Source organism: Polyodon spathula, chromosome 1 (assembly GCF_017654505.1).
Source record: "Polyodon spathula isolate WHYD16114869_AA chromosome 1, ASM1765450v1, whole genome shotgun sequence".
Classification (NCBI taxonomy): domain Eukaryota; kingdom Metazoa; phylum Chordata; class Actinopteri; order Acipenseriformes; family Polyodontidae; genus Polyodon; species Polyodon spathula.
The window spans coordinates 103,323,086-103,347,414 of record NC_054534.1 but is presented as its reverse complement, the minus strand read 5'-3'; the positions used below and the strand labels follow the sequence as shown (position 1 = coordinate 103,347,414).

The 24,329-nt window shown below is 39.0% G+C and overlaps 1 protein-coding gene across 1 annotated transcript; it reads right to left on the bottom strand.

The window, feature by feature from the left end:
• Positions 1 to 9,174: 9,174 nt before the first annotated feature.
• Positions 9,175 to 23,257, bottom strand: LOC121325700 (protein atonal homolog 8-like). The gene is made up of 3 exons (XM_041268566.1): positions 22,116 to 23,257; positions 20,060 to 20,251; positions 9,175 to 11,401 (listed from the first exon to the last, which is right to left on the bottom strand). The coding sequence occupies exons 1-3, from the start codon at positions 22,788 to 22,790 to the stop codon at positions 11,396 to 11,398; spliced, it is 873 nt and encodes a 290-aa protein (XP_041124500.1). The 5' UTR covers positions 22,791 to 23,257; the 3' UTR covers positions 9,175 to 11,395.
• Between the last annotated feature and the right edge of the window lie 1,072 nt (positions 23,258 to 24,329).

The window sequence follows — 24,329 nt, the reverse complement described above, 5'->3', positions numbered from 1 at the left end:
CACTAACCTCAGACTACCTTACCTAAAGTAACATTGGATAGTACAAGATTAGTTCAAATCCTAATTAAAAGGCAATGCTGTCAAAACACTGAGGGTTAGATTGCTAGAGGTAATTTGTCTGCTAAAGGTGAGCATACAATACACAGCACCAGTATAAAACTAACAGTGCAAAAGTATTTTAGTCTAATTTAAAGTTCTAATGACATTTTAAATGGACTCCCAACTGGTAATATGGCCAGACTTTTTCCATTTAAATGCACCAACATTGGCTCACCTGGTTTGCGTCCTGGCTGTGCGAAGTAGGAAGACTGGGGACTCCAAAGGGAGAGTCGCATTGGCTCTGGCACTCCCGTGAGTTAGGTAGGTAAAACCTTTTCACAAGTTTTTACAAAGGAAGATACTGACAACATGCCCCACATGTCATCCAGTTCCTATCCAGTTTTAAATAACTTTAGCATAACTGAGGCAGAAGTGTTAAAGGGACTAGGAGCTCTTAAAATAAACAAATCCCCTGGGCCGGACGAGATCCTCCCAGTAGTACTCAAAGAAATGAAAGAAGTAATTTACAAACCGCTAACCAAGATCATGCAGCAGTCTCTTGACACAGGGGTTGTACCGACAGACTGGAAAATTGCAAACGTAATACCGATCCACAAAAAGGGAAACAAAACTGAACCAGGTAACTACAGACAGTAAGCCTGACTTCTATTATATGCAAACTTATGGAAACTATAATAAGATCCAAAATGGAAAATTACCTATATGGTAACAGGGTACTGGGAGACAGTCAACATGGTTTTAGGAAAGGGAGATCACCCTAACTAACTTGCTTGATTTTTTGGAGGATGCAACATCGATAATGGATAATTGCAAAGCATATGACATGGTTTATTTAGATTTCCAGAAAGCTTTTGACAAAGTCCCGCACAAAAGATTAATTCTCAAACTGAACGCAGTTGGGATTCAAGGAAACACATGTACATGGATTAGGGAGTGGTTAACATGTAGAAAACCTGATTAGAAGAAAAACCTCAGAATGGAGTGTGGTAACCAGCGGTGTACCACAGGGATCAGTATTAGGTCCTCTGCTGATTTAGATTGTGGTATAGTAAGCAAACTTGTTAAATTTGCAGACGACACAAAAGTAGGAGGAGTGGCAAACACTGTTGCAGCAGCAAAGGTCATTCAAAATGATCTAGACAAGATTCAGAACTGGGCAGACACATGGCAAATGACATTTAATAGAGAAAAGTGTAAGGTACTGCACGCAGGAAATAAAAATGTACATTATAAATATCATATGATACTGAAATTGGAGAAGGAATCTATGAAAAAGACCTAGGAGTTTTTGTTGACAGAAATGTCTTCATCTAGGCAATGTGGGGAAGCTATAAAAAAGGCTAACAAGATGCTCGGATACATTGTGAAAAGTGTTGAATTTAAATCAAGGGAAGTAATGTTAAAACTGTACAATGCACTAGTAAGACCTCATCTTGAATATTGTGTTCAGTTCTGGTCACCTCGCTATAAAAAAGATATTGCTGCTCTAGAAAGAGTGCAAAGAAGAGCGACCAGAATTATTCCGGGCTTAAAAGGCATGTCATATGCAGACAGGCTAAAAGAATTGAATCTTCAGTCTTGAACAAAGAAGACTACGTGGCGACCTAATTCAAGCATTCAAAATTCTAAAAGGTATTGACAGTGTCGACCCAAGGGACTTTTTCAGCCTGAAAAAAGAAACAAGGACCAGGGGTCACAAATGGAGATTAGAAAAAGGGGCATTCAGAGAAAATAGGAGACACTTTTTTACACAGAGAATGTGAGGGTCTGGAATCAACTCCCCAGTAATGTTGTTGAAGCTGACACCCTGGTATCCTTCAAGAAGCTGCTTGATAGGGGATCAATAAGCTACTAACAACCAAACGAGCAAGATGGGCCGAATGGCCTCCTCTCGTTTGTAAACTTTCTTATGTTCTTATGTTCTTATGTTTCTCTCATCGCTTAGCAACGAATCCTGTTGCTTGGCACAGTGAGCGTGAGCTCAGAGCAGACATCTGCAGGGCTGGCCTTTGTCTAGAAGTCGGTATCTCGCTGACATCTGCTCTCGAGTTCCTGGGTGAAAAAGTAAGCTGGCTTGGTCGTGGGATCGGAGGACATCCACTGAATCTTTGGGTCTCCTGAGCCATGTGGGGAATTGCTGAGGTGAGGAGAAAAGCTATTGGGCATTCCAAATTGGGAATAAATTGGGGAAAAAAATGTATTGTATATAACCTTGAGGGGCCAAGTCAAACAGCTATGTCTTGTTTCAATTCCAAAAAGCATAATTCAAAGCCTGAATCAAAACATGAGGCTGAATCTCAGTAGCTACAGTACTTCCTGATGATATGCTATACAGTGTGATTTGATTATGGATTGGAGTTCCTGACTCGCACCACCAGTTCCTGCACATACTTGGTAGAGATTGATAGGGTGAAGTGAGGCAGCCTTATGCACAAGTGGAGGCTGCTTCCCTTTCAAATACGAGACGAAATCATTACCTAATGGGTGTTTACCTCCTAAAGACATGAAACCTGAATATTCTATACCAAAGCTGCTCAGCCGAGCTTGTGATGCAGTCATGCCTGCCCCTGAGGATATAAAGGACTGCGCACACAGATCTCAGCGCCATTTTTCCTTTCAAGTACTGACGTGATAGGAGAGCCTATTTAGATAAGTAGTTGTTACTTTCTCTGCTAGAGATTTTTGCATTCATTGCGTTTTTACAGTTTTTTAGTCGCCTAACTTTGTGCTTGTGGCAAAGTGGTAAGTGGTACAGTATGTGCAGGTACAGGGGTGATGCAGTGCAGTAATGAAACACAGAGAGTTATAATCCAGATTGGAACAGTTTTTAATTGTATCCAAGTCTGGTGACTAAACAGTAATCCCCCAGCAATAAACACCAATGTGTAGAGCACAGCAGGAAACAATAATAACTGGTTTTGCAAACCAAATAATAGTACAAGTTATCCACCCCACAGTACAATACACCAGTCCGGGTGCATGCAGTAGTGTTGGTGGTGGGTGATAACAATTTAAACAGTAACTGTAGTGCAGTGGTGTTCCGGGTAGTGCTGGCCCAAGGCAACAGCTCCAGAGACGTGTTAGCTGCCCAGTGAATTTACAAAACAAAAGACAATTACTAACAGTGACAAAACAAACAAAACACTCACGAGTACTGCACAAGGGATCTCTCCCGGTCTTTCCAATTTTGTATCCGCTCTGAAACCAAACAAAGGAAAAGATTTACGATTCTCCGGCCCCTTTATGCTATCACACATGACCCCTTGGTAAACGATTGCAGCTGCCTCTATTGCCTGCAGCTGCTACCTCGTTTACCTTCCGGGTCAATACATTCCTGCAACGGAGTCTCTTCTTCTTCCAGGCTCACCGACTTCCCGACCCAGGAAATGAACTGTCAGGCCAGCCCGTCCAAAGACTTCACCTTTCACTACATAGCACCCTCACAGGTCGAGAGGGAGATTTCCAACCAGAACTCATTATATTTCTGTCACAGTTCTCTACCCTCAGGCTGCAATAGCTCCGGTGGACTTTTTTATATTTGACTTTGGCAAATAATGAATGTAATTGTTATTACGGTATTTTGTTGAGAAAAATATTTTTCTTTTCTCATTCTGTTGTATCTGTTTTCACGGACACTAAGTGCAGGCCTCAGCAATGTGGCGCTGCGCAGGACCAAGATACTTGCTTCGGTTGTGGTTCCTTGCAATCTCTCCCAAGGTATCTTGATGCCATTTTAGTGCTATACTGTACCGTACCGACCGAACCGGGACTGTACTGGTTTCGACCTGCTACTGAGCTCTGGGCAGCAGTTTCCGACCAAAGAACAGTTCTTACAGAGTTACTGCATGAATGTTTGATGCCGCTTGCCCAGTCGGTCTCCTTGGGGTCCAAGAGGGCTACAAGCATAGATTGGCAGCAGGATGACATGCTCTCCATTGCAGCCTCTGAGAGGTGGGCAAACAGGAGCTGCCGTTCCCACCTACCACTGAGCTTCTACCACTGTTCTACCACTACCTCTTCTACCACTGATCAAGAGGGCCACTGCAGTCTTGCAAGTGTCCTGGCCTACAGAAAGTGAGACAAGGCAGTCCATCTTTGGTGACGAGCCTACCACCTCTCCAGTGTCCCCCAGTGCAACCAGACTTTCTTTCTGAGGTCCAGTTGTCCTGGGGTCACCCAGCTACAGCTCCTGCTGTTGCCTGGTTTATGGACACCCTATATAGGAGCACGATGTGGAGAAGCTGGGTCTGGCCCAGTTTTCGCTGGTGCAGGCTTCAATTGCAGCTTTGGTACAGGAGACTAATTTATCGTTCCTGTCCAAGGACGCTGGAATTTTGTATTTTTTTGTAATTCCACAAAGGAATTTCTGCAAAAAAGGAAGATAACAGCTATGTATTGGCCATCTCAGTCCCCTGAATCCCAGTGAGAGGTTATGGATTGACTTGAAGACTGCTGTTGCAAAAAGGACACCAAAGTCGATTGCAGAACACAAAGGTACAAGGAACCGGTTTCAAAACACAAAAAGTCTGCAAGCTGTAAAGGAAGCAAAGGGTGGGCACACATAATACTAATGTATGAGTGCCCAAATACTTTTGTCAAAGTATGAAATTTATTTTTGCATGTTATTTTTCATTTTATGCATGTTATGTAATAATTTTTTGTTTCATTATAAAGCTGATTCTCTAATTCATATCTTTCAATAGAACAAATCAGAATTATAGAAATCACTTTCTTTGTGTTTTTTCTCACCTTTTTTTTAAATGCCCAAAGACTTTTGTATGTGACTGTATATATATTTTTTCACTGGAGCCATTGTGAACTGACTCCACATATTCTCATTTCATCTTGTTCCCTTCTACCCATCTCCTGATGCATGTCCTTGATTTTATTGGTGAAGAATGTGACCATGTGTAGTCTATTGAGAACAGCTGCCGCCAGACCTGCAGGAGAGAGACAGAGAGACTCTCAGAAACCAAACTGAGAAAGAAAAATAAGCACAAGCCTGCTGTGTTTTTGGCATCCCTCCCTCTCTCTCTCTCTCTAAAAAAAGAACCGTCTGTAAGAAGATCGTTTGTTAAAAAGGGCTTATTGCTTTTTAATGTAATTTTTTTTATTTGTAAAATAGTGCATTTCTGATCTCAGGCATATTATCTTGGTATTCCATCATCAAATAAAGATTTTACAGATAAATCTGCTGCCTTATTATTTATCAACCAATGTAGAGCGAAATTGGTAACAGACAAGACTGGGACAACATTCAAAGATGTTTAGTGAGCAAGAAATTGGGGTGGGGGGTGGGGTAATCCCCAAACCCCTGTCATTCTGCACCTTCCATTTCAAGTTGCCACAATGACACCGGTGAGAAGACATTCATGACTGGAAGACTGGAACAGACTCAGGACAATCTAACTGAGAGTGGCAAAGAGCCACAATGCCGTTATGAGACTGGCAATAGTAATAATACATTTTTATATAGCACCTTTCACCATCACAAAGTGCTTTACAGAGCTAGGCTGTGAACAGTGCATTATATGTCACTTACAATAGGACATTGACTTAACATCTCATCCACAGGATGGAGCACAAGGAGGATAAATGACTTGCTCAGGGTCACACAGTGAGTCAATCAGTGGCAGAGGTCAGATTTGAACCGGTGACCGGGTGGTTACAAGCCCAGGACTTTAACCACTGGACCAAACTGCCTCCTATGAGAATAAGATGAGGTCTGACACATACAGGGGGTACTAAATGAGACAGGTCTGAGGGAGCAAAGCCATTCAAGGCCTTATTTATTGAAAGCAGAACTTTAAATTCCACTCACATCTGCACTTTTAATCTAGGCAAACTCTTTGCTGGAGCAAACAGCTACCTGACAATCCGTTGCATTAATCAATACTGAAGTATTCAGTTTCAGTTGTTTGCCAGCATTGCACTAGAATATCCCCTTTTTTTTCTGCATGCGAGAAAATCACTCTTAACTTTACAGGAAGCCACTGAACACTTATAAGCATACATTAATACATACAGCACATTTGTATTGTAGAAAAGGTTTCTTTTTAATACAGAAAAAGCACTGTGTGAGTGTGATAGTCAAGAGTCATCCACCCAGGGGCTTAACACAGAAATACAGATTTGACACCACTAGAGTCACATGGTAGTTGACAAAGCACATGACCTAGTATTTCCTTACAACAGGACAGAGCTACCAATCCAGTCACTGGGGAGCACGCTTTGAGCTCCAGACCAGCCACAGCTGGAAAATGATTTGATTGTGAAATTTTGCAGGGTAAAATCCCAGGACCCACAATGTATCATTCCAATATGTTTCTATGAGCATTACTTTCTTAGCTTTTCTGTCAGACTGTCACAAAAATGTGAATTAGCTTGGTCTGGTGAAGGCGGTGGTTTGATATGCTGCGGAGGGTGCTGTTAAAAGAAACCACAGCATTACATACTTGGTGCTGACCGCCACTCCTGTAAACTACAGTACAGTACTACAGTAGCTGCCAACCAGCACTCCTTTATCTACACCCTAGAACAATTAAGCCAAGGAAATTCAAACCTACCTCCCAAAGCTGCCTCTCCTGTGCTTTTGAATTCACCTTCATCACCCTAGACTTGCCGAAACTTAGATCTGTTCCTAAACATATAACAATATTTAGAGCTTAGTGGGATTGTCCCCCTATCGCTTCATCTCTAAACATAAAAATGAGAACTTTGTGTGGTGTACAACTGAAATAACGTGGGCAGTCAAATTATTCTTTTATTCAATAAAAAATGTGTTTGTCTGCAAAAACATGTAGAATATCATTATGACATCACCGTGATAAACAGCGGGCGTGTTAAGTAAATGAGCCGCTCAGTGAAAGAACCCACTTAACGGCACGTACAGTTCCACTCCCTCTGAGCACCTCAGAGCGCTACAGAGCGCTACAGAGCGGATTTCATCTGTGATCTGAGTGAGCGGAAAAAATCTCGCTCTGAGCCGCTCAGTTGCTTAACGCTCCCACTGTGTATACTGTACATTACAAATGCAAAAGGTTATTTAAACTTTTTTTGTATCATTTTTCTGTGTGTTGAAAGCACATAGCCAATTAGCCCTTTCCTGAATGGGATGCCATCTGTTTGTTTAAGACCTTGTCATTAGCAAATTACCACCGAGCTCACTAATGTTTTTTCCAGCTCTGCTCCTTGTGCCTTTGGGGGCTTGAAGCCGCTGGTCCCAATTTTCCAGTGAAATTATTCAGGAAGAGTCTAATTATCTTGCTGTGTTATTGAAGTGGGTCTCCAGGCCTCTACAAAAACAAGCTGCCGCTAAGCCTGGCGTCAGCTGCTCGACCCAGCCGCTCTGTGCCAGCCGTGCAATTATAAACAGAATGTGTATCACCGTACTGAAGCATGGGATGTTTGTAGTTACATGCACTGGTTGCTTGCACAACCTTAGGGCTATTTTTATTGGGACCAACCTGTTCCAGCAACAGGATACAGACGTGTACAAAATACAATTCCTTGCCAATTGCTTTGGTGCTCTGGAAAATATTTTAAGCTAAGAATCGGGTCAATTGATCTGCCTAACACAACGGCATGGCGCTTGCTGGAATAGTTCTGACAACTTCGTAATGAGGAGTTTGCGGCAGATCCCAGCAGTTCACTCTGAAGAGGGCACACCTGTAAAAAGAGATTCGAGCAATGGACAGTGCAGGCTTTGGGCTGTTTGTTGTTGGTTGTACAATAGTGTTTGTCATTCTGGTTCAATTATTAAATTGCTCCTAACCTGATGATAGGACCCCAGTCTCAGCCCTTTGATCCACCAAGCTGCATTGTAGTGCACTACCACACTGTGGACAGAGTGGTCTAAACATTGAAAATGTAAATTAGAGATATCAAATGTTTAAATTAACAATGAAGCCACTGTATACCAATTTCTTGTCATAATGAAACCTGATAAGGTATCTGAGCAAGATGATGCTGATAAACGTGGTTTTATTGCATTTAGAAACTGGTAAACAGTGCCTTTATTGTTATTTTAAACCTCTGACTTATAGATCTATTTACCAAACAGTAATACATTTTAGTCAGGGTTCTATAACTTAAGTGGCTCACGAAGCAGAAAGATCTTTATATTACACTGTAGGGAGTTCATTACTTTAACAAAGATTATCCTGAGACAAGAGCAACCATGTACTTTCAAGTCTCATCACCAACCATAGAGAACAATGCTACTGGAAGCATAGAAATGCAATTACAACTAATGACCGTTAGGAGCTGCTCTCATCAAGTTCCACTTGGGAAGGTACTTCAGCATTCGCAACATAATGCAGGGCATAATGAATTAGGATAGAAGCCTGCTCTCTCGTGGGCTGGCATCTCCTAATTTTATAGAAGAGCTCCAAAGTTTACAAACCCCACTATTACTCTATTAGGTGAGAATTTTGCCAACTACACACAGCTCTCCTGCCACTTTTGTTTTGTTGTCTCATTGTTACTCATCACGTTAAAAATGATTAGACTTTGTTCAAAAACTACACCTACACTAATCATTAAAACAATACAAGTTCAAGAGATACAGACATTTCAGGCTTCTAAACATCCTCCATACCTGATGTGTTCGTAACTTTGGGGGTACTCAACCCGGTCAGCTGAACCAAAGGTGGTTCATTACACACACACACACACACACACACTGCATATGAAAACCAACCAAGCAACAAAGAAATACATTGTGCTTTCTGCAACAGTAACTGCTAGACCAAACGATCTCCCGTTGCCAAGTTTTACCCTGCAAAAAAAGCCAAGCAGGCTGGGGGAGGTGCTGAAGGACATCAAGAAACACAAATCAGTTTGTAATAATATTTAAAAATAAAAAATACAAAACAATTCTTTACTTTTTTGTTCTTATCAACAACAAAACTGTAGCAAAAGAAAATGACACAGACAAAGCTGTGTTTAAACTGCAATGGACGGCAAAAGATGTTGATGCTGTTTGTGAAAGATAAAAATGACTGCAATTCAAGATACACGTCTAAAAAGCCTATGAAAAGAAAGAGAAAGCAAATAATTTCTAACAAATCAGATGCTGAAAAGGTAGTTTGGGCCCACCAACAGTCAATGCAATAACAGAGAACAGTTCTTTTTATTTACAACAAAAACCCCAAAAAACATTACACCTTTGGTTAAAGCTTATGAACAATGTACATTGCACAAAACGAATTGCCACTTGCTCACTTGAAATGGCAAAGACTTTAGCGGTGGTAAATGTTACAAACAAGCAGACATGTTTAGCAGGGCACCCTGTGTGTGTATCCTTCTGCAAATGCTGTAGGACTGCTAGAAACGTGCCTGTTATTTCTGTTCTGAATTACAGATTTGTGTTTGAATTGGATCCTTATGGAAATGCCTTTCCTTGGAGAATCAGAAATATTTTAGCACACCCACAAGCTGACTCTGCACTGTCATCTTCAGACTTTATGTTCCAACAACTCACTCTGGAAAAACGACTCATGCATTGTCTTGTTGGTCCATCTTGAATTTGTCTTTCAAACACTAAATCTTGCAGCAATAAAACACACTGTTGCATTTGTCTTTCAATGATGAATGTAGGTTGAAATATTTGTATTACATGTTAGACTATGTATAAAGAGGGCACTTAATATTTGCCATTGGGTTGTTTACAGCCATTCCCATGTCCAATAATGCAGTGTGTGTATAGTATGTTTAAACTTAAATTAAACCTCTACAATTGGGGAACTAATTTCTTTACATCAAGCTCCACATCCGCTTAGCAACGGGACGTCCTTTGGAAAAGTGCAATTCGCCCAGTGGTTCTGTCGTTGGTTCCAAAATGAGATCCATTGAAAAAGAGTCACTCACTCTATAGGGTTAAAAACAAGAAACGCTAGAACTGTCAACACATGCTGTATGCGTCTGTGTACAGGCTCTTCCAGACAGCGCCATCAGAAATGAAATCACGCACAACACACAGAGTCTTAATCCAGCTCATGCGATGAACTTGACTGATGTCTCCAATTTACAACACTGCACTCACTGTCTGAGGCTTCACAACGCCAGGCGTGACCAGATGGGTAATATGGGAAGCAGGTAAATTGAGGAGGCTAAGGGATGATAAAACTTCAACAGCATCATCTAGTCAAGAAGTTCCTCTCAACAGTGGCGTAACTTTGGTTTCAAAAGTGGAGGAGACTTTCTGTAGCTGGGGCATATAGTAATACAATTTAAAATAAACATTAATTTCTTTCAGACTGGTGCCTTTGCTGTCATGTTCGAATAGAAAATATTTTTATAGCATTCATTGGCATTTCCACTCAGTCCTAGTGGAGATCTCTAACAAGTGAATAGCATATATGAATAAATTATTGAGAAATAAAACGATTTAGTACTGCTGCAATGTGAGGAGGAAATTTCCCCCGTTGAAAAAGTGAGGGGGGCATGTACCCCCGCGCCCCCTCTGTAAATTACAGCAACGCATTTCAAAGCTCAGGGAGTGAAGTGAAAGTTGAGTGACTTCACCTGTAGGCAGCCTAAACTTGAGCTCATGATATTGTTAATGAAATGCGTTATCATTTTTAAATGCTGGGTAACACAATATAGAATAAGCAGGAATACTCCTCTTTCCTCAACTATTATTTTGATGTTATTAGAAGAATAAAAAACTCAACTTGTTTTTGAATTTGCACATTACATTTGACAGAGGAACATGACATGTGAGTTTCAATCTGGAGATATCCATCGCTAAGTGCTCCCCTGTTGATGCTGCACCTTCAGGGAATCTCTCAGCAGACTGAATGGAATTAACTCAATTAATATCTAATATAACCTGCTAGCTTACAGATTAAAAAGCTGGAAAAAATAACAACTGTTCCAACAGATTCACAGATTCAGTAAATTAAGGACAATAAAACTGTCAGCTGTAAAATGTCCTTCGGTAGATCTATATAACACTTCTCTGCAGGATAATTCCCTTTATTAAAAGCTGTTGTAAGAGCTATTAAAAGAGTATACAAAACAAGACTGTCTGCAACACAAACGTCCAGGTCCTGTTCCTATAGCTTAGCAACAAGCAAACACTAAAAGAAAGAAAAAGGAAAGTGCTGTCATAAAACTGTCTGCTAAATATAGCTTTCTTTTCTGCAAAATGAACCAGTCTTCTTATAGTTAACAGGGTTTCAGTTTGCGAAGAAGGTCTCTGCATAGTGCTGTCTTGTGTAAATTTAAACAAAGTCTTCAGTAGATTTCATGAAAATAACAGTTGTTGCCAAGGTTGGCCGGGACCCAGTTCTCTGTTTGAAGTTCCATAGACTTGCTGTCTTCATTCGTGCTACTCCTACAAATAAAATAAATCATTTATGTTAGAAATATTACACACACAGATGGAACACATCGTATATATACGATATATATATATATCTATATATATATATATATAAGATATATATATATATATTATATATTAGTAATACAGTTAACATTCCAATGCACACCCATTTAATCCTCACCCATTCATTGCCCATGACTGACATTGACAAAAAGCTGCCCGCCATGCTGAACTTTGACAAACTATTAATCAACCTCCTATTACTGCTGTTGGTAGCTCTTTGCTTCTGTGCAGCTATGAGCAGCTGCCAATTCTAGAGGGCAGAATGAAGATGGCTATTTTATTACCCCAGTTTCCATGGGAGGAAGTGCTAGTTTTCTGGAGGAAAAATGCACGTCAAATCACAACTTATTTTCCCTTTATCATGTTCAAATGAAACTCTGCCAGCAGCAGACACCAGCAGATATGATCACAGATCAAAGAGCTGGTTTAAGAGTTTGAATAACAGTAGCAGCTTTTACACCAAGATGTTACGCATTAGTTTAAAAAGTAAGTTTGGAAGTATAGAAATATATTACGGGAGCTACTGAGGTTGCAAGATAATCAGCACTGACAAGTAAAAGGATTTGGGAACTTTTTATGTAGCCTATATACTTGCCAAGGGCTGAAAAAAACAACATTTTGTATAAAAGGTTTGGGGAATGAGTCACCCGTTCAGGGATGGAGCAACAGGAAGGGGGCTAGTCCAGTATACTCTCAGACTTTCACTTTTGGATTCCCTGGGTTTGAATGTGTGGAACTAGTTTTATGTCTCTTAACTGTCTGTTTGAGGCTCAGACTGAACTGCAGGGGACGTTTAGTGCAGAGTTTAGGTGCACAGGCAGACCTGTGAGAACAAGTTCTCCTGGGGCCGTGGTAGTGTGTTCTGTGAAGTAAAAAAAAAAAAAAAAAAAAAAACATGGCTTGGATAGTTTTTCAGGGCCCCCTTTTTTCCCCCCAAGAATGCTGTAGGATTGTAAAGCATGTGGCCCCTGAAAATGTAACCACCATAAGAGCTACGTTCCCATTACGTATGCAGAACATGAACATGCAGGCAATTCCCTTAGCACCCCGTAACCTTGTAGCAGACTGACAGAGTGTACACAGCAAGTTCTACCAGCTGGGCTGAAGCAGCTGCTAAGAAGATGCCATGCAGGTGTTCAGCACAAATCAAGCATTTGACCTGTTCTTATGGAATGGACTCAGCTCTTACCTGTAAATTGCTTCTGGTTATGATATATTATGTAACTACATTAATGTAAATCCCCATTCGGTCACGATTTTGTATTTAATTTTTAGAAATTTCAAAACAGTGTGTGTGAACGCTATGGAGTTCGAGAAGTTGCCCTGCCAAAACTTTGAAGACAAAAAAAAAAAAATTAAAAAATTGATTCATACAGGAGCTAGTGGACTAACTTCTCCCACGCTATTCTGCTGCTCCACTGCCTCCACTGGCTCCAAATCGCTACACCCCTATCGCCCCTGCCACTGGCAGATTAGCTGTACCCCCCTCCTCTCCCCTGCTTCCAGAGCCCCCTCTATCTCCACCCTTGCCCCTCGGTGGTGGAATGACCTACCCATGGATATCAGGACTGCTCAGCCCTGACCACCTTCCGGCGCCTCCTCAAGACACACCTGCTCTGTAAACCTCACAACTTCCCACTATACTGGACTATATGGCTCCCAATTGAATTTGCTCTTATTTACTACTGATTTTATTGTATTTTATAACCGCTGTTATCTGTAATGTTATATTGTGTATTGTGATATTTTGTAATGATACTTTGTAACAATTATAAGGGTGTCTGCTAATAAATAAATAAAAATAATATTAATAATAATAATGAAGAAGAAGAAGAAGAAGAAGAAGAAGAAGAAGAAGAAGAAGAAGAAGAAGAAGAAGAAGAAGATCACAAAATCCAGACAGCAGTAAAACAAAACTGTAACTATAAAGTTAAAACACCTAAAGAAAAAAAACAAGGAATGAGCGATAAAAAGAACAATAAAAGCAACAGACACGTTATGAAGTTGAGCAGGTAGAGATGTGAAAGCAGGATATGTTTAGTAATCGATATGAGCGGTTAACCGCCAAAGAAAGAGATCAGCGTTTCATCAATTTGTAAACTGTATGAAGAGATAGACTACCTCACAATCCAACCTGGTCTCTCAAGGAAAACGTCTTGCCGAGGGCTTGGAACACATTTAAACAGTGTTAGTTTGAAGTTTTAGTTTCTAGGCGCTTGACAACGATTGTTGTATATATATATTACCAAACCTAAATATATATATATATATATGTTATTATATATATATTATATATATTATATATATTATATATATATATATATATATATATATATATTATAGTCTATATTATATATATATATATATATATATATATATATATATATATATATATATATATATATATATATATATATATATAATATATATATTTGTGTGTGTGTGTGTTTTTTTTTTTTTTTAATGATCGTTTCAAAACAATATAGTACTGAAAGGGTTAAAATAAAACAAATAATCTGTGTTTGAAACAAATCCAGTACAGGATGGTGACTTAACAGACACAGATTTGTTGTTCTGCGGTAACGTAGCCGCAAAGCATGGCGGTAGATCCAGCAAAACGTTAACTGGGTAACTTTTCCAGAGCCTCAGCAAGAGGTCACTGTGTTAACGTTTCCCTTGTGAGACCAGGTTACACAATCTTACCTTTACAGCTGTAGTTCTGGCTTGCTTACTCACACAAAAACTCAAATGTACCACTACTACTAATAATAACAATAGTACTGCTAATAACCATTTAAACTATATAATTAATGAATAACATCGAGAAACAAACTAATGTGCTTAACTCTACAACTGATTCATTTTAAATAATCAAGGGGCTACATAAGGACTGTCATTCAAAACATTTTTAATGAGCCACCTCTTGTAACAACCTTTTCATTTTCTTCAGCAAGACTTTCAGACCCGCTATAAAGTAACAAAGAGATTTTTTCATGCCCGCCCACCCCCGCCTCTATAACAGCTGCTCTCCGTGTTGTATCCTGAGTGATGATGAGTGCTTTTTTTTATTTCAAAGTGTTTTTTTGGAACAGATGGCCAAGGGAGAGCTGGGGAATGTGCCAGCGCGAGCTGGGGAATGTGCCAAGTCCTGCGGTGAGTGAGTGCTTTGGGTTCCAGCTCGCGTGCCTTTCCCTTGCCCTCTGCCCTAAGTGGCGCCAGCAGGACTTCCCAACTAGAGCTCTGAACATCTGGAGTCTGGGACTGCCAGAGCGAAAAAAAAAAAAAAAAATCAGCTAGCTTCCTACTGAAGCAGCTTACACTAGGATAACACACTGGCTACGATACAGGCAAATTAATACGAAGAAACAACGACGACACGTACACACACACGTTAGCATACAAATCACTAGGCTTAACATCTTGACGTCTAGAACGGTGCAGAAGGCGCCGCACGCAATAATTATATTTATATTGCGACTAAAAAAACAAACACATCGACTGATTCATCTACCCATTTTGAAATTCAACCAAATACCTTTTTGTGTCAAATCTCGCTTTCCTTTGCCATGGGATGCAATAGCAGAGATAAAAGCGCATTTTAGAAATCATGTTTTTCCTTTTATTAAAGTGCTGGACATACTGAGCAATGCTGGAACACATTCGTAACAAGCGTGGTGGAAAAACACATACTGTTTTGTATAATGATGACTAAGGTGACCAGATTTTTAAAGTCCTTAAGCTGGGACAGTATGGAAATATTGTGAATAACTTCCAACATCCAAGCTACAGGGAAGTGTATGGTTTTTATTTTCACTTTGGCAGTGTTTGATCTAATATCATATTTAAAGTGAATGCAGAAACTCATGATGATATTAGGAGCGGAATCTTCTACTTTCAAAAACTTTTTTTGTGAATAAATGATCCTACTGTCTTTGTAATTTCATTTCTACACAACAAGTATAGTTATTACATTACACAGCAGCAATTCAATAATATCAAACTCTGAGAATCCATTCTATTACTGATTACTGCTGCAAATCTAGTCCCTTTTCTGCCTAAGAAACTGCATCTTCTTCTCTCTCTCTAGCTCTATGCTATCCTCCAGTGTCCAATCTGCAAACCAGGCCCTTCCTGTATGAAAACATTACTTTACTTCATAGAATCTATTTTTAATATGCCATGGTATTTGTTCTGTACATTTTTCTTCTAGTGCAGTTTCTGCCTGGATCATTAGTGTGCCATTAACAGATACTTGGAATTTTACCCAGCTACTTTCTACTATTAAACTATTACTATTAAAGGTGATGAAATGTGTTACATATCTTTTGACTGTACAATAAATGAAGCCCTCTTATCAGCGCCTTTTCTCTTCTGATCAAATTAAATGTTGTCACTTATTTACTTATGAAAGGAATAATATTTAATCTTTCTTAATAAGCATAAAGCAGGTTAAAAAGGAAATATGCTGTTTTTCTATTAAGCTAATAGCTGTGATAAAATAAAATACTTTATATAGCCTTATCTCACCTATGCAACAGATGACATTAATCTTTGTCTATTTTTCTTAAACTCTGCAGGATAAAATATACTAAACATTTAACACAGAATTAAAACTAAAGGGTCACCAAATTAAAATGAGATTTATCCTGCTGCTTTTGGCAGCTTATTTAGATTATTTTTAAAATAAGTAAAATTAAATGAGGACGTGATTCTTTTTTTGTAATTGTTTTAAACGATTTATGCAGTATTCAGCTATCAATGTTAATACATTTTTTGATTTCCACAACTGTCGCCTATAGCTACACACGAAGAAAAGCCGTTTGCAAGCAAATATACGGTTCCAACACAATACAAATGGTACCTGTGTGAGCTGTTATTGTTACACTACAGTAATCTAACCTCTTCGGGCGGCGAGAGTGACGATTCAGACGAGGACAGCCGCCAGTTCGGTTCAGCAACAGACAGTGAATAAACCCACCCGCAATTCTCTGGTTGCAAATATAAACGTTGACTGTTCAGTAATTCTCCACATTTGCGAAATGAGAGTCCCAAGAAAGGTTCTGGGGACACTCTGCACAGAGTTCCACACGTGGTCACTTTATTTTATTAAATATTATTATTATTATTATTATTATTATTATTATTATTATTATTATTATTATTATTAAAAAAAAAAAAAAAACACGTTTTAAAGCACGTGTGCGCAGTGATCATTCGATTACAGTTGTTTTTTTCAGAACAATATATATATTTTTGTCCATCTAGAATGCATTTTAGGTTAAATTGCAAAAAGACATGAAAACACCATCAGGTCATTAGAAAAAATAAATAAAAAGTTAACATGACAAACCTCCATTACGGTCAGATCACTTATATCTGATTTTTTTCATAGTTCGGGCATCAACGAGTTAACTTAACAAAATCAGCTTTTAAAACAATGCCTAATGGAACAGCATCCCGTATCTGAATGACGGCTTATAGAAAACAGGAAACAGTCTCTTAAAGGGAGGACAATGGAACGCCAGATGAGTCGACTGCACAGCTGGCAGAACACCTGGATGTAGGCCAGATGGTTAGAGTTTGAAGTTTGTTAACTTTATTCCTCAAAGAAATTAATCTGTAGTTTGAAAATCTACAGCTGACAAAATCAGCCAACAACAATCGGCTAATTTTGCAGATGCATTTTTAAATTATTACTGTATTATTATTTAAAGGAGTAAAAAAAAAATAAAAAGTTCAGATTTAGAACTCTGAACATCTGGATTATGAGAGTGCCAGAAATGAATCTGATGTGCTGACTTCCTTTTGAAATAGCTTACATTAACACTGATACTGAATATAATAAACAATAGCAAATACTGTTCTGACAAATATTTACCCTTTTTTATTTTTTATTACAGTCATATAAACGTCTAGATCCTGGAATTGCCAAATGCAGCAATGTATTCACAACACTAAACTATAGCAACAGAAAATATATAAGGAAATATGTTCTTTTTAAGGAAAACAGGACTGTGTGTTTGGGAACATCTGGTCTGTATGTCATGATTTTTAAATAGTTTAACAAAGATTAATGATCTGCATTCTTTTTACACAGTAAGATTACATTTCACTTTACATTGTAAAATGTGATTTATAGGTAACGGTTTGTTTATTACTGTATTTCTGCTGAGCTGAACTTTGTGCATCATCAAACCAAACAACAAACGACAAATGAGGGTCCAAAAATAATAATAATAATAATAATAATAATAATAATAATAATAATAATAATAATAATAATAATAATAATAATAATAATGTGTGGCAGCAGCAAACATCTGTACTCAGTAAGAACCAAAATGAGCTTCCTACTGGATTATATAGTGTAATAAACAGTGCCACTGTAACATCACGTACCATGCAGTCACATCTGGTTACACACAGTTATTACTAAAAAGTGAAATTTGCCCACTGCTTGTCACTCATTACTCTTTACAGTATCACACCACTAACTGAAGCCACGTCTGACTGAGGCCAACAAATCTACATTCAAAGCATTACCACCCCCTATATGCATACCTCCTTGCACCCTGTAATGCCGCAACTTATCATTTTCTTATGGTGTAAACTGGCAACTGTGGTTTCCGTCATCATTTTGCCCTAGTATTATATTAAAAAGGTGTTAGAAATGTGTTTGCTACAACTGCTATGACTAATCGTAGTAATAATAGGGTGATTGCATTGTATGCATTTGTAGCTGCATTGCAAATAGACGAGGTATACAATTCTTCTATTTTACGTTTTACTTGACCAAAATACTTACAGGTGTAATACATTTAATTGAGTAATTTAAAAAATAATTCAATTAAAGATTTGAAGAAAAACAGCTAGCAGCAGTAACAGCAGTCAATGTTAGTTGTAATAGTGTTAGTGGCGTTAATGTAAAGATGAAACCTCTTCTAGTCAGAGTCTTACTCGTCCATTAAAAACTCCAATGATTGATTGTAAGCCATGACATCTGGATCCAGGAGAATGCTGTGGGAAGTTCAGTTCAAGTTTACAGGACTCCCATTGTCATAAAACGCTACACAAAGACATAAATCTCCCCTTTTATTTGCCCATGACACTTTCTTTTCGTAAGAAAGCTGGCTGAACACCGAGTTTCTTTTCTAAAGATACTTGATGACTTCACTTAATTGGATCTTTGTGAAGTAACCTAAAGGAATGTATTTGCTGCTTGCAGTAATAATGCCTGTTTGAAATAAACTCATTTTTAACTATAGTACTGCGCCCATCCACCACAAACTTTGTTATACACAAACATGTAAGGGTCCATTTAGATCAACTGAATAGACCCCACTATGATTGTTAAGAGGTACTGGTATTGATGCTGATAATGCTGACTGCAGAATGATGCTGTCATCAGCTGAGACTGGTACATCAGCACACTCACACTGCCTTGCTTTACTCTGTTTCTTACATGCAGGAGGAAGCTTTTGTCTCCAGTGAAAATGTATTAACAGAAAGGACTGGTTTATAAGATCTTAGCTGTAGACTTATGGACTGCCTTACTTCAACTGCCCTACTAGTTCACACCAAGCACTATTACAAAGCAAATATTTGCACTGATAGGATATTTATTGTGTACTTTAAAAAGAGTGGAAACTTGGTCTGTGAGTAAGAACGACCTTCCATTCATTTAACAAGTCAACATGGAAAACATGATGGTTTACTTACTAAATAAAATAGAAATAACTGTTCATATACAGCAGTGAATCCTTATATATGATGGGCAACAAAAACTGAAATTGAAGTATTTGTTGTCACAAATGGTGTCCATATTGAGCAGTTAATGTCAGTAGTTTTCTTAGAGGGGAGCAAAGGAGAGAGCCACCCTGAATCATCATTTCTTTTAGACCCACTCTGAATCCTCATGTGTATAAACCCATACCTTTAGAGTCACCCTGAATCCTCATGTGTATAAACCCATACCTTTCTTTAGAGCCACCCTGAATCCTCATGTGTATAAACCCATACCTTTCTTTAGAGCCACCCTGAATCCTCATGTGTATAAACCCATACCTTTCTTTAGAGCCACCCTGAATCCTCATGTGTATAAACCCATACCTTTCTTTAGAGCCACCCTGAATCCTCATGTGTACAAACCCATACCTTTCTTTAGAGCCACCCTGAATCCTCATGTGTATAAACCCATACCTTTCTTTAGAGCCACCCTGAATCCTCATGTGTACAAACCCATACCTTTCTTTAGAGCCACCCTGAATCCTCATGTGTACAAACCCATACCTTTCTTTAGAGCCACCCTGAATCCTCATGTGTATAAACCCATACCTTTCTTTAGAGCCACCCTGAATCCTCATGTGTACAAACCCATACCTTTCTTTAGAGCCACCCTGAATCCTCATGTGTACAAACCCATACCTTTCTTTAGAGCCACCCTGAATCCTCATGTGTACAAACCCATACCTTTCTTTAGAGCCACCCTGAATCCTCATGTGTACAAACCCATACCTTTCTTTAGAGCCACCCTGAATCCTCATGTGTATAAACCCATACCTTTCTTTAGAGCCACCCTGAATCCTCATGTGTACAAACCCATACCTTTCTTTTCTTGGACCTGCCCTCTGCCTGCAGGGTTCTCGTGCACTGCTCCACACATTCTGAGAAGCTTGTATTGCTGTGATCTGAAGTGTAGTCGAGATCAGCGAGCTGGGCTAAGGAGAGGATGTAGTTACAGGCTATTCTCAGAATGGCCAGTTTGGACAGTTTCTGACCGTAGGAATAACAAGGAACCTGAACAAAAGGAAAGAACAAAAGACACAGTTCCTTTTTTAAAGACATAGAAAAACAGATTAGAAGAACAATAATACGTGTTAGGTTCCCCTATACAATAAAATAAGCCTAAATATGCTGTACAGTAACAGTACATTACAGCTATTTTACATACTGCAAATGCTTTATGAGTTTGGTTCACTTTTAATAAATCTCCTTCAATCTCTCTCCCCAAGTGCATGATGTAATAAGATGTCTATCCATTTTAGAGCTAAAACTAAAATGTTGTGCTTTAGGGTAGTTAAAAGCCAAATGGATAAATGTGTCATTGTCAACAAGTAGGAAAGCTGGTCAGCCAGTCAACCAACCTACAGTCCACGGAGTTCATGTACAAAAAAAGATATATCTAAAGGGTTACTTTTGGGGTTTCCGTAAAGCAACCCATCTGATATGCAAGCTTTTGTAAGCAAAATAAATGCAAAGCATCACAACTATGGAAATCACGTAATGAAGTGAAGCACATGCTTGTTACTTGTATTCAAAAGTGTCTGACCAATGTCACCACTTTCCCTGCAAATCCCTAAAGAAAGGAGTAAGAAATGGATTGTGCAGGGCTGCTGGTTTAGACATGAAGACGACCTTCACTTCTGTATTGGAGGTGCCATTATAGGTCTGCTCAATGCCAGCTGATAACATTCTGATGGATTCCTTCTGAAATCCAGTAAGAAAATAGACATCAAAGATGTACTATAGTTTCTCCAAAAGGACACAGAAGAACTGAATAAGAACTGTACAGAGGACACACAGAGCCCTTTTTCTTCAAACCCATCAAACTGGAACGTTTCATTGACAAACTTTAAAGGGAAAGAAAAAGAAAACAATCATGGTAATTGAAAGATTTTATGTCCAGAAAGATCGTCCTGTTTTATTTAGACATATCGCACTACACTATTATCAATGAGTATGCATATAGAGTCCACCTTGTCTCCTGTCTGTGCAGTAGGCAGTGTCTTCAAACAGCAAGCACTACTGAAAAGCAGATGGGGCTGGACATTTCCACATTGGATACATCAGGGTCCACTGACAACCTTACTACTGTGAGTTAATATTCACCCAGAACACACGGCAGAAGATCAGTTTTGAAAAGCATACTGTCGAGCAATACTATCATAAGTAAGAATCGACTTGAGAGTGGATTTTACACGAACAGTAATACTATTAACACAGTATAGTGTCTGTATTTGCCTTTCAATGACTTCAGCCAATAACAGTTAATTTAAAAAAAAAAAAATTATAAATCACCAAAGGTTAAGTCTTGTTGGATTGTTTCCTCTTGGAATTTGCAGGTCTTATTTTTGCACTGGGAGTTGAAATATTTGAGTCCCACAGGGAGAGGAGGTTGGCTCAGGATAGAACCTTTGGACTCATGTTGGATCTTCACTGTCTCATTACTTGCTTTGAACATTTTCATTATAGTTACCCCCCCCCCCCCTTTCTGAAAACGTATTTGATACAATCATAATCTATAGGCATATCTAAATCTTCTGTTGACCTAAAACAGTGACAGCTGGACAGCTGTCATAAACTGTTTCCTACATGCAGGAATTTTGCTGGTTACTAACAAAAACAGTGGTGCTGAAATTAGAGATTCATCTCGTTTTTGTGGTTCTGCATCTAACGGGTAAATTACCTTAACTTGTAGTTGATGTGTGATGTAAGACACTCATTAAATGTCACTAACCAGGGGAGTAGCACCGGGGTACAGTAAACAAGGGGCTATTTAAACTGTCATTTTAACAACCCAAATATGTAAAACAAACATACTTTAAATGATAGCCCCCGAGTCACGCCAGAGTAACATGCCCATTGCAGTGAATAATAATACCTGTTTTCTAAGAGCCTCAAAGGCGGCACTGATGGTATGCACTCGGGTCCTCTCTCGCGCATTAGCCAGCAGCCTCCTTGTCTGCTGAATAGCTTTGATCTCAGTAGCGACGCCAGCAGTTTCACCCAGCCGTTTCCTAGGCGATGCGGTGGGGTCGCTATTATTATGTATGTACGATTCCTGTGAGGCAGAAGAGTACGGGCTTTGTGGAGGACGCTGACACAATACGATCCTCGACTGGAAAGAGTGCTGATGTTCAAACTCGGTGACTTGTACCGATCTGGGAAATGGTTCTTTCGCTGGCGACACAGCTGATACAGAAGCGGCGACGGCAGCAGCAGCAGCCATCTGTCCTGTCAAAGCGGGTAAACTTGTAGTCCTCATATCAATGAAAGTGCTCGGGTTTCTCCTCAAGTCGATTATATTATCTATGCCATTTGAAGGTGCAGCAAAAGCCCTCTCCTGCAGAGTTTTGTGATGCAAGTTTCGACCGTTCGTTTCTTTTAGACCACTTAACAAATCCTCATCCATTTTTGGGTCCTGTCTAAAACTTTTAACGCTGTTTGAATGTTTCAACGCATCCCTGCTTTTTTTTTTCATCTTCCTGACCCCGTGGATCTCCTTAGCACACAGGGTTTTCCAGTCTCCTTCACTTATAATTTGAGGGTCCTTCATTTTTGTTTTGTTTTGTTTTGTAAAGTCCCTGTAAAAAACTGAAAAAAAGTTTGTGCTCTTTACGTTGCAGGACAGCTGCTGCGGCGGCTGGTATATTTTGAGTCCTTTGCCTTGCCTGCAGTGGGGATGTATGTGTGTGTGCGTGTGGTTCCAGTAGATTCAGAGTGTCATTTGAAATCCCTGCCGCATTGGCAGCATTTTTGTGGATGTGCACGGAGATCCATCTGTGTTTATTTAGCCTCAGCTTACACAGAAGCCCCTGTTGGTGAGATCAGTCAGAACGCCGCCTGCTAGTCACTCATACGGCGCTGTACTGCACACCAGAGAACTCAAATTTCGCGAGGCGTTTAAAAGTGCTGCGTTTGCTTGGCAAACTTTCAGCACCCGGCGCCCAGCAAATCACAAGTGTGGACGAGATATCTACACGCCCTTAAAAACCAAAAATAAGTGACGAGCCAAAAGACGCCCACTTTTAAAGCCCGTCCGGGCATCGTTTTATAAATGTGCTTATTTTGAACACTTTATGTAGGCCTATTCTTGTGCTATCTTTTGTTATTTATTTATTTATTTTTTCTGTTATTTTATTTTGTAAAAGGTAATATATTACTTTTTTAAAAGCAGGATACAGTATAATAATAATAATAATAATAATAATAGATCACATTTGTTCAAGCAGGACCCGTTTTCTGGTCCAAACCGAATTTCAAGATATTTATAGTCAGTACAGTTTTCTAACACACCCCAGCGAAACTACATCTCTGTCCTGGCCACGAAGCTGAAGGAATAAGGTTTACAATAATGAACAGCATGTTTGAATGTGTGCCAGGAGTCACCCTGTCTGCACAACTGAGCTGACCTCATGCATAGCTAATAAGAGCTGTAATTGCAGCTGGGTTGCAGTACCCCCTCTCACCAGCAGGTGTCTCTCACTGGAATGGCAACGCTCTATTCAGTGGCGGATCAAATTCACCAACTCAAAAAAAAAAAAAAAAATTCCCAGTGAAGAAGTGCAAAGTTTAATAAATCACAAAATTGAAAATACGCAAGGTAGCTCACAAAGGACAACAACATGGTAAAATAATAATAATAATAAAAAAAAAAAAAAAAAAAAAAAAATATAAATATATATATATATATATATATATATATATATATATATATATATATATATATATATAATTATATACTTTATGAAATAATTATACCTAGATATGCCTTAATATTATACAATATTATATATTATAGTACTGTACCTTTACATTTTTAGTTTGCTGAAATACAAGTTCAAGCGAATCCCATTCAGAACCCTATTTTTATACATTAGGCTGGGGCTTTATTTGCAAAGCAGCCTCAAGGTATCTGTTTAGAGAGGCAAAAGATATGCCCCACACTAGTACATACTAGAAACTATATAGCTTCAAAGGAGGTTGTACAAAACACAGGTAATGATACGCTTAATGGGTGTCAGTGATTATGCACAAGAGTTTATTTTGCTTAACATGTTATTGTTGATTTGTATATTGGACTAATGGAAACAAA

Excerpts from the sequence above, each read along its gene's own strand:
- LOC121325700 (XM_041268566.1), bottom strand. The coding sequence starts at position 22,790 with ATGAAGGACCCTCAAATTATAAGTGAAGGAGACTGGAAAACCCTGTGT. Across the intron at positions 20,252-22,115 it reads TTGAGGCTCTTAGAAAACAG|GTTCCTTGTTATTCCTACGG; the intron begins GTATTATTATTC and ends CCTTTTGTTCAG.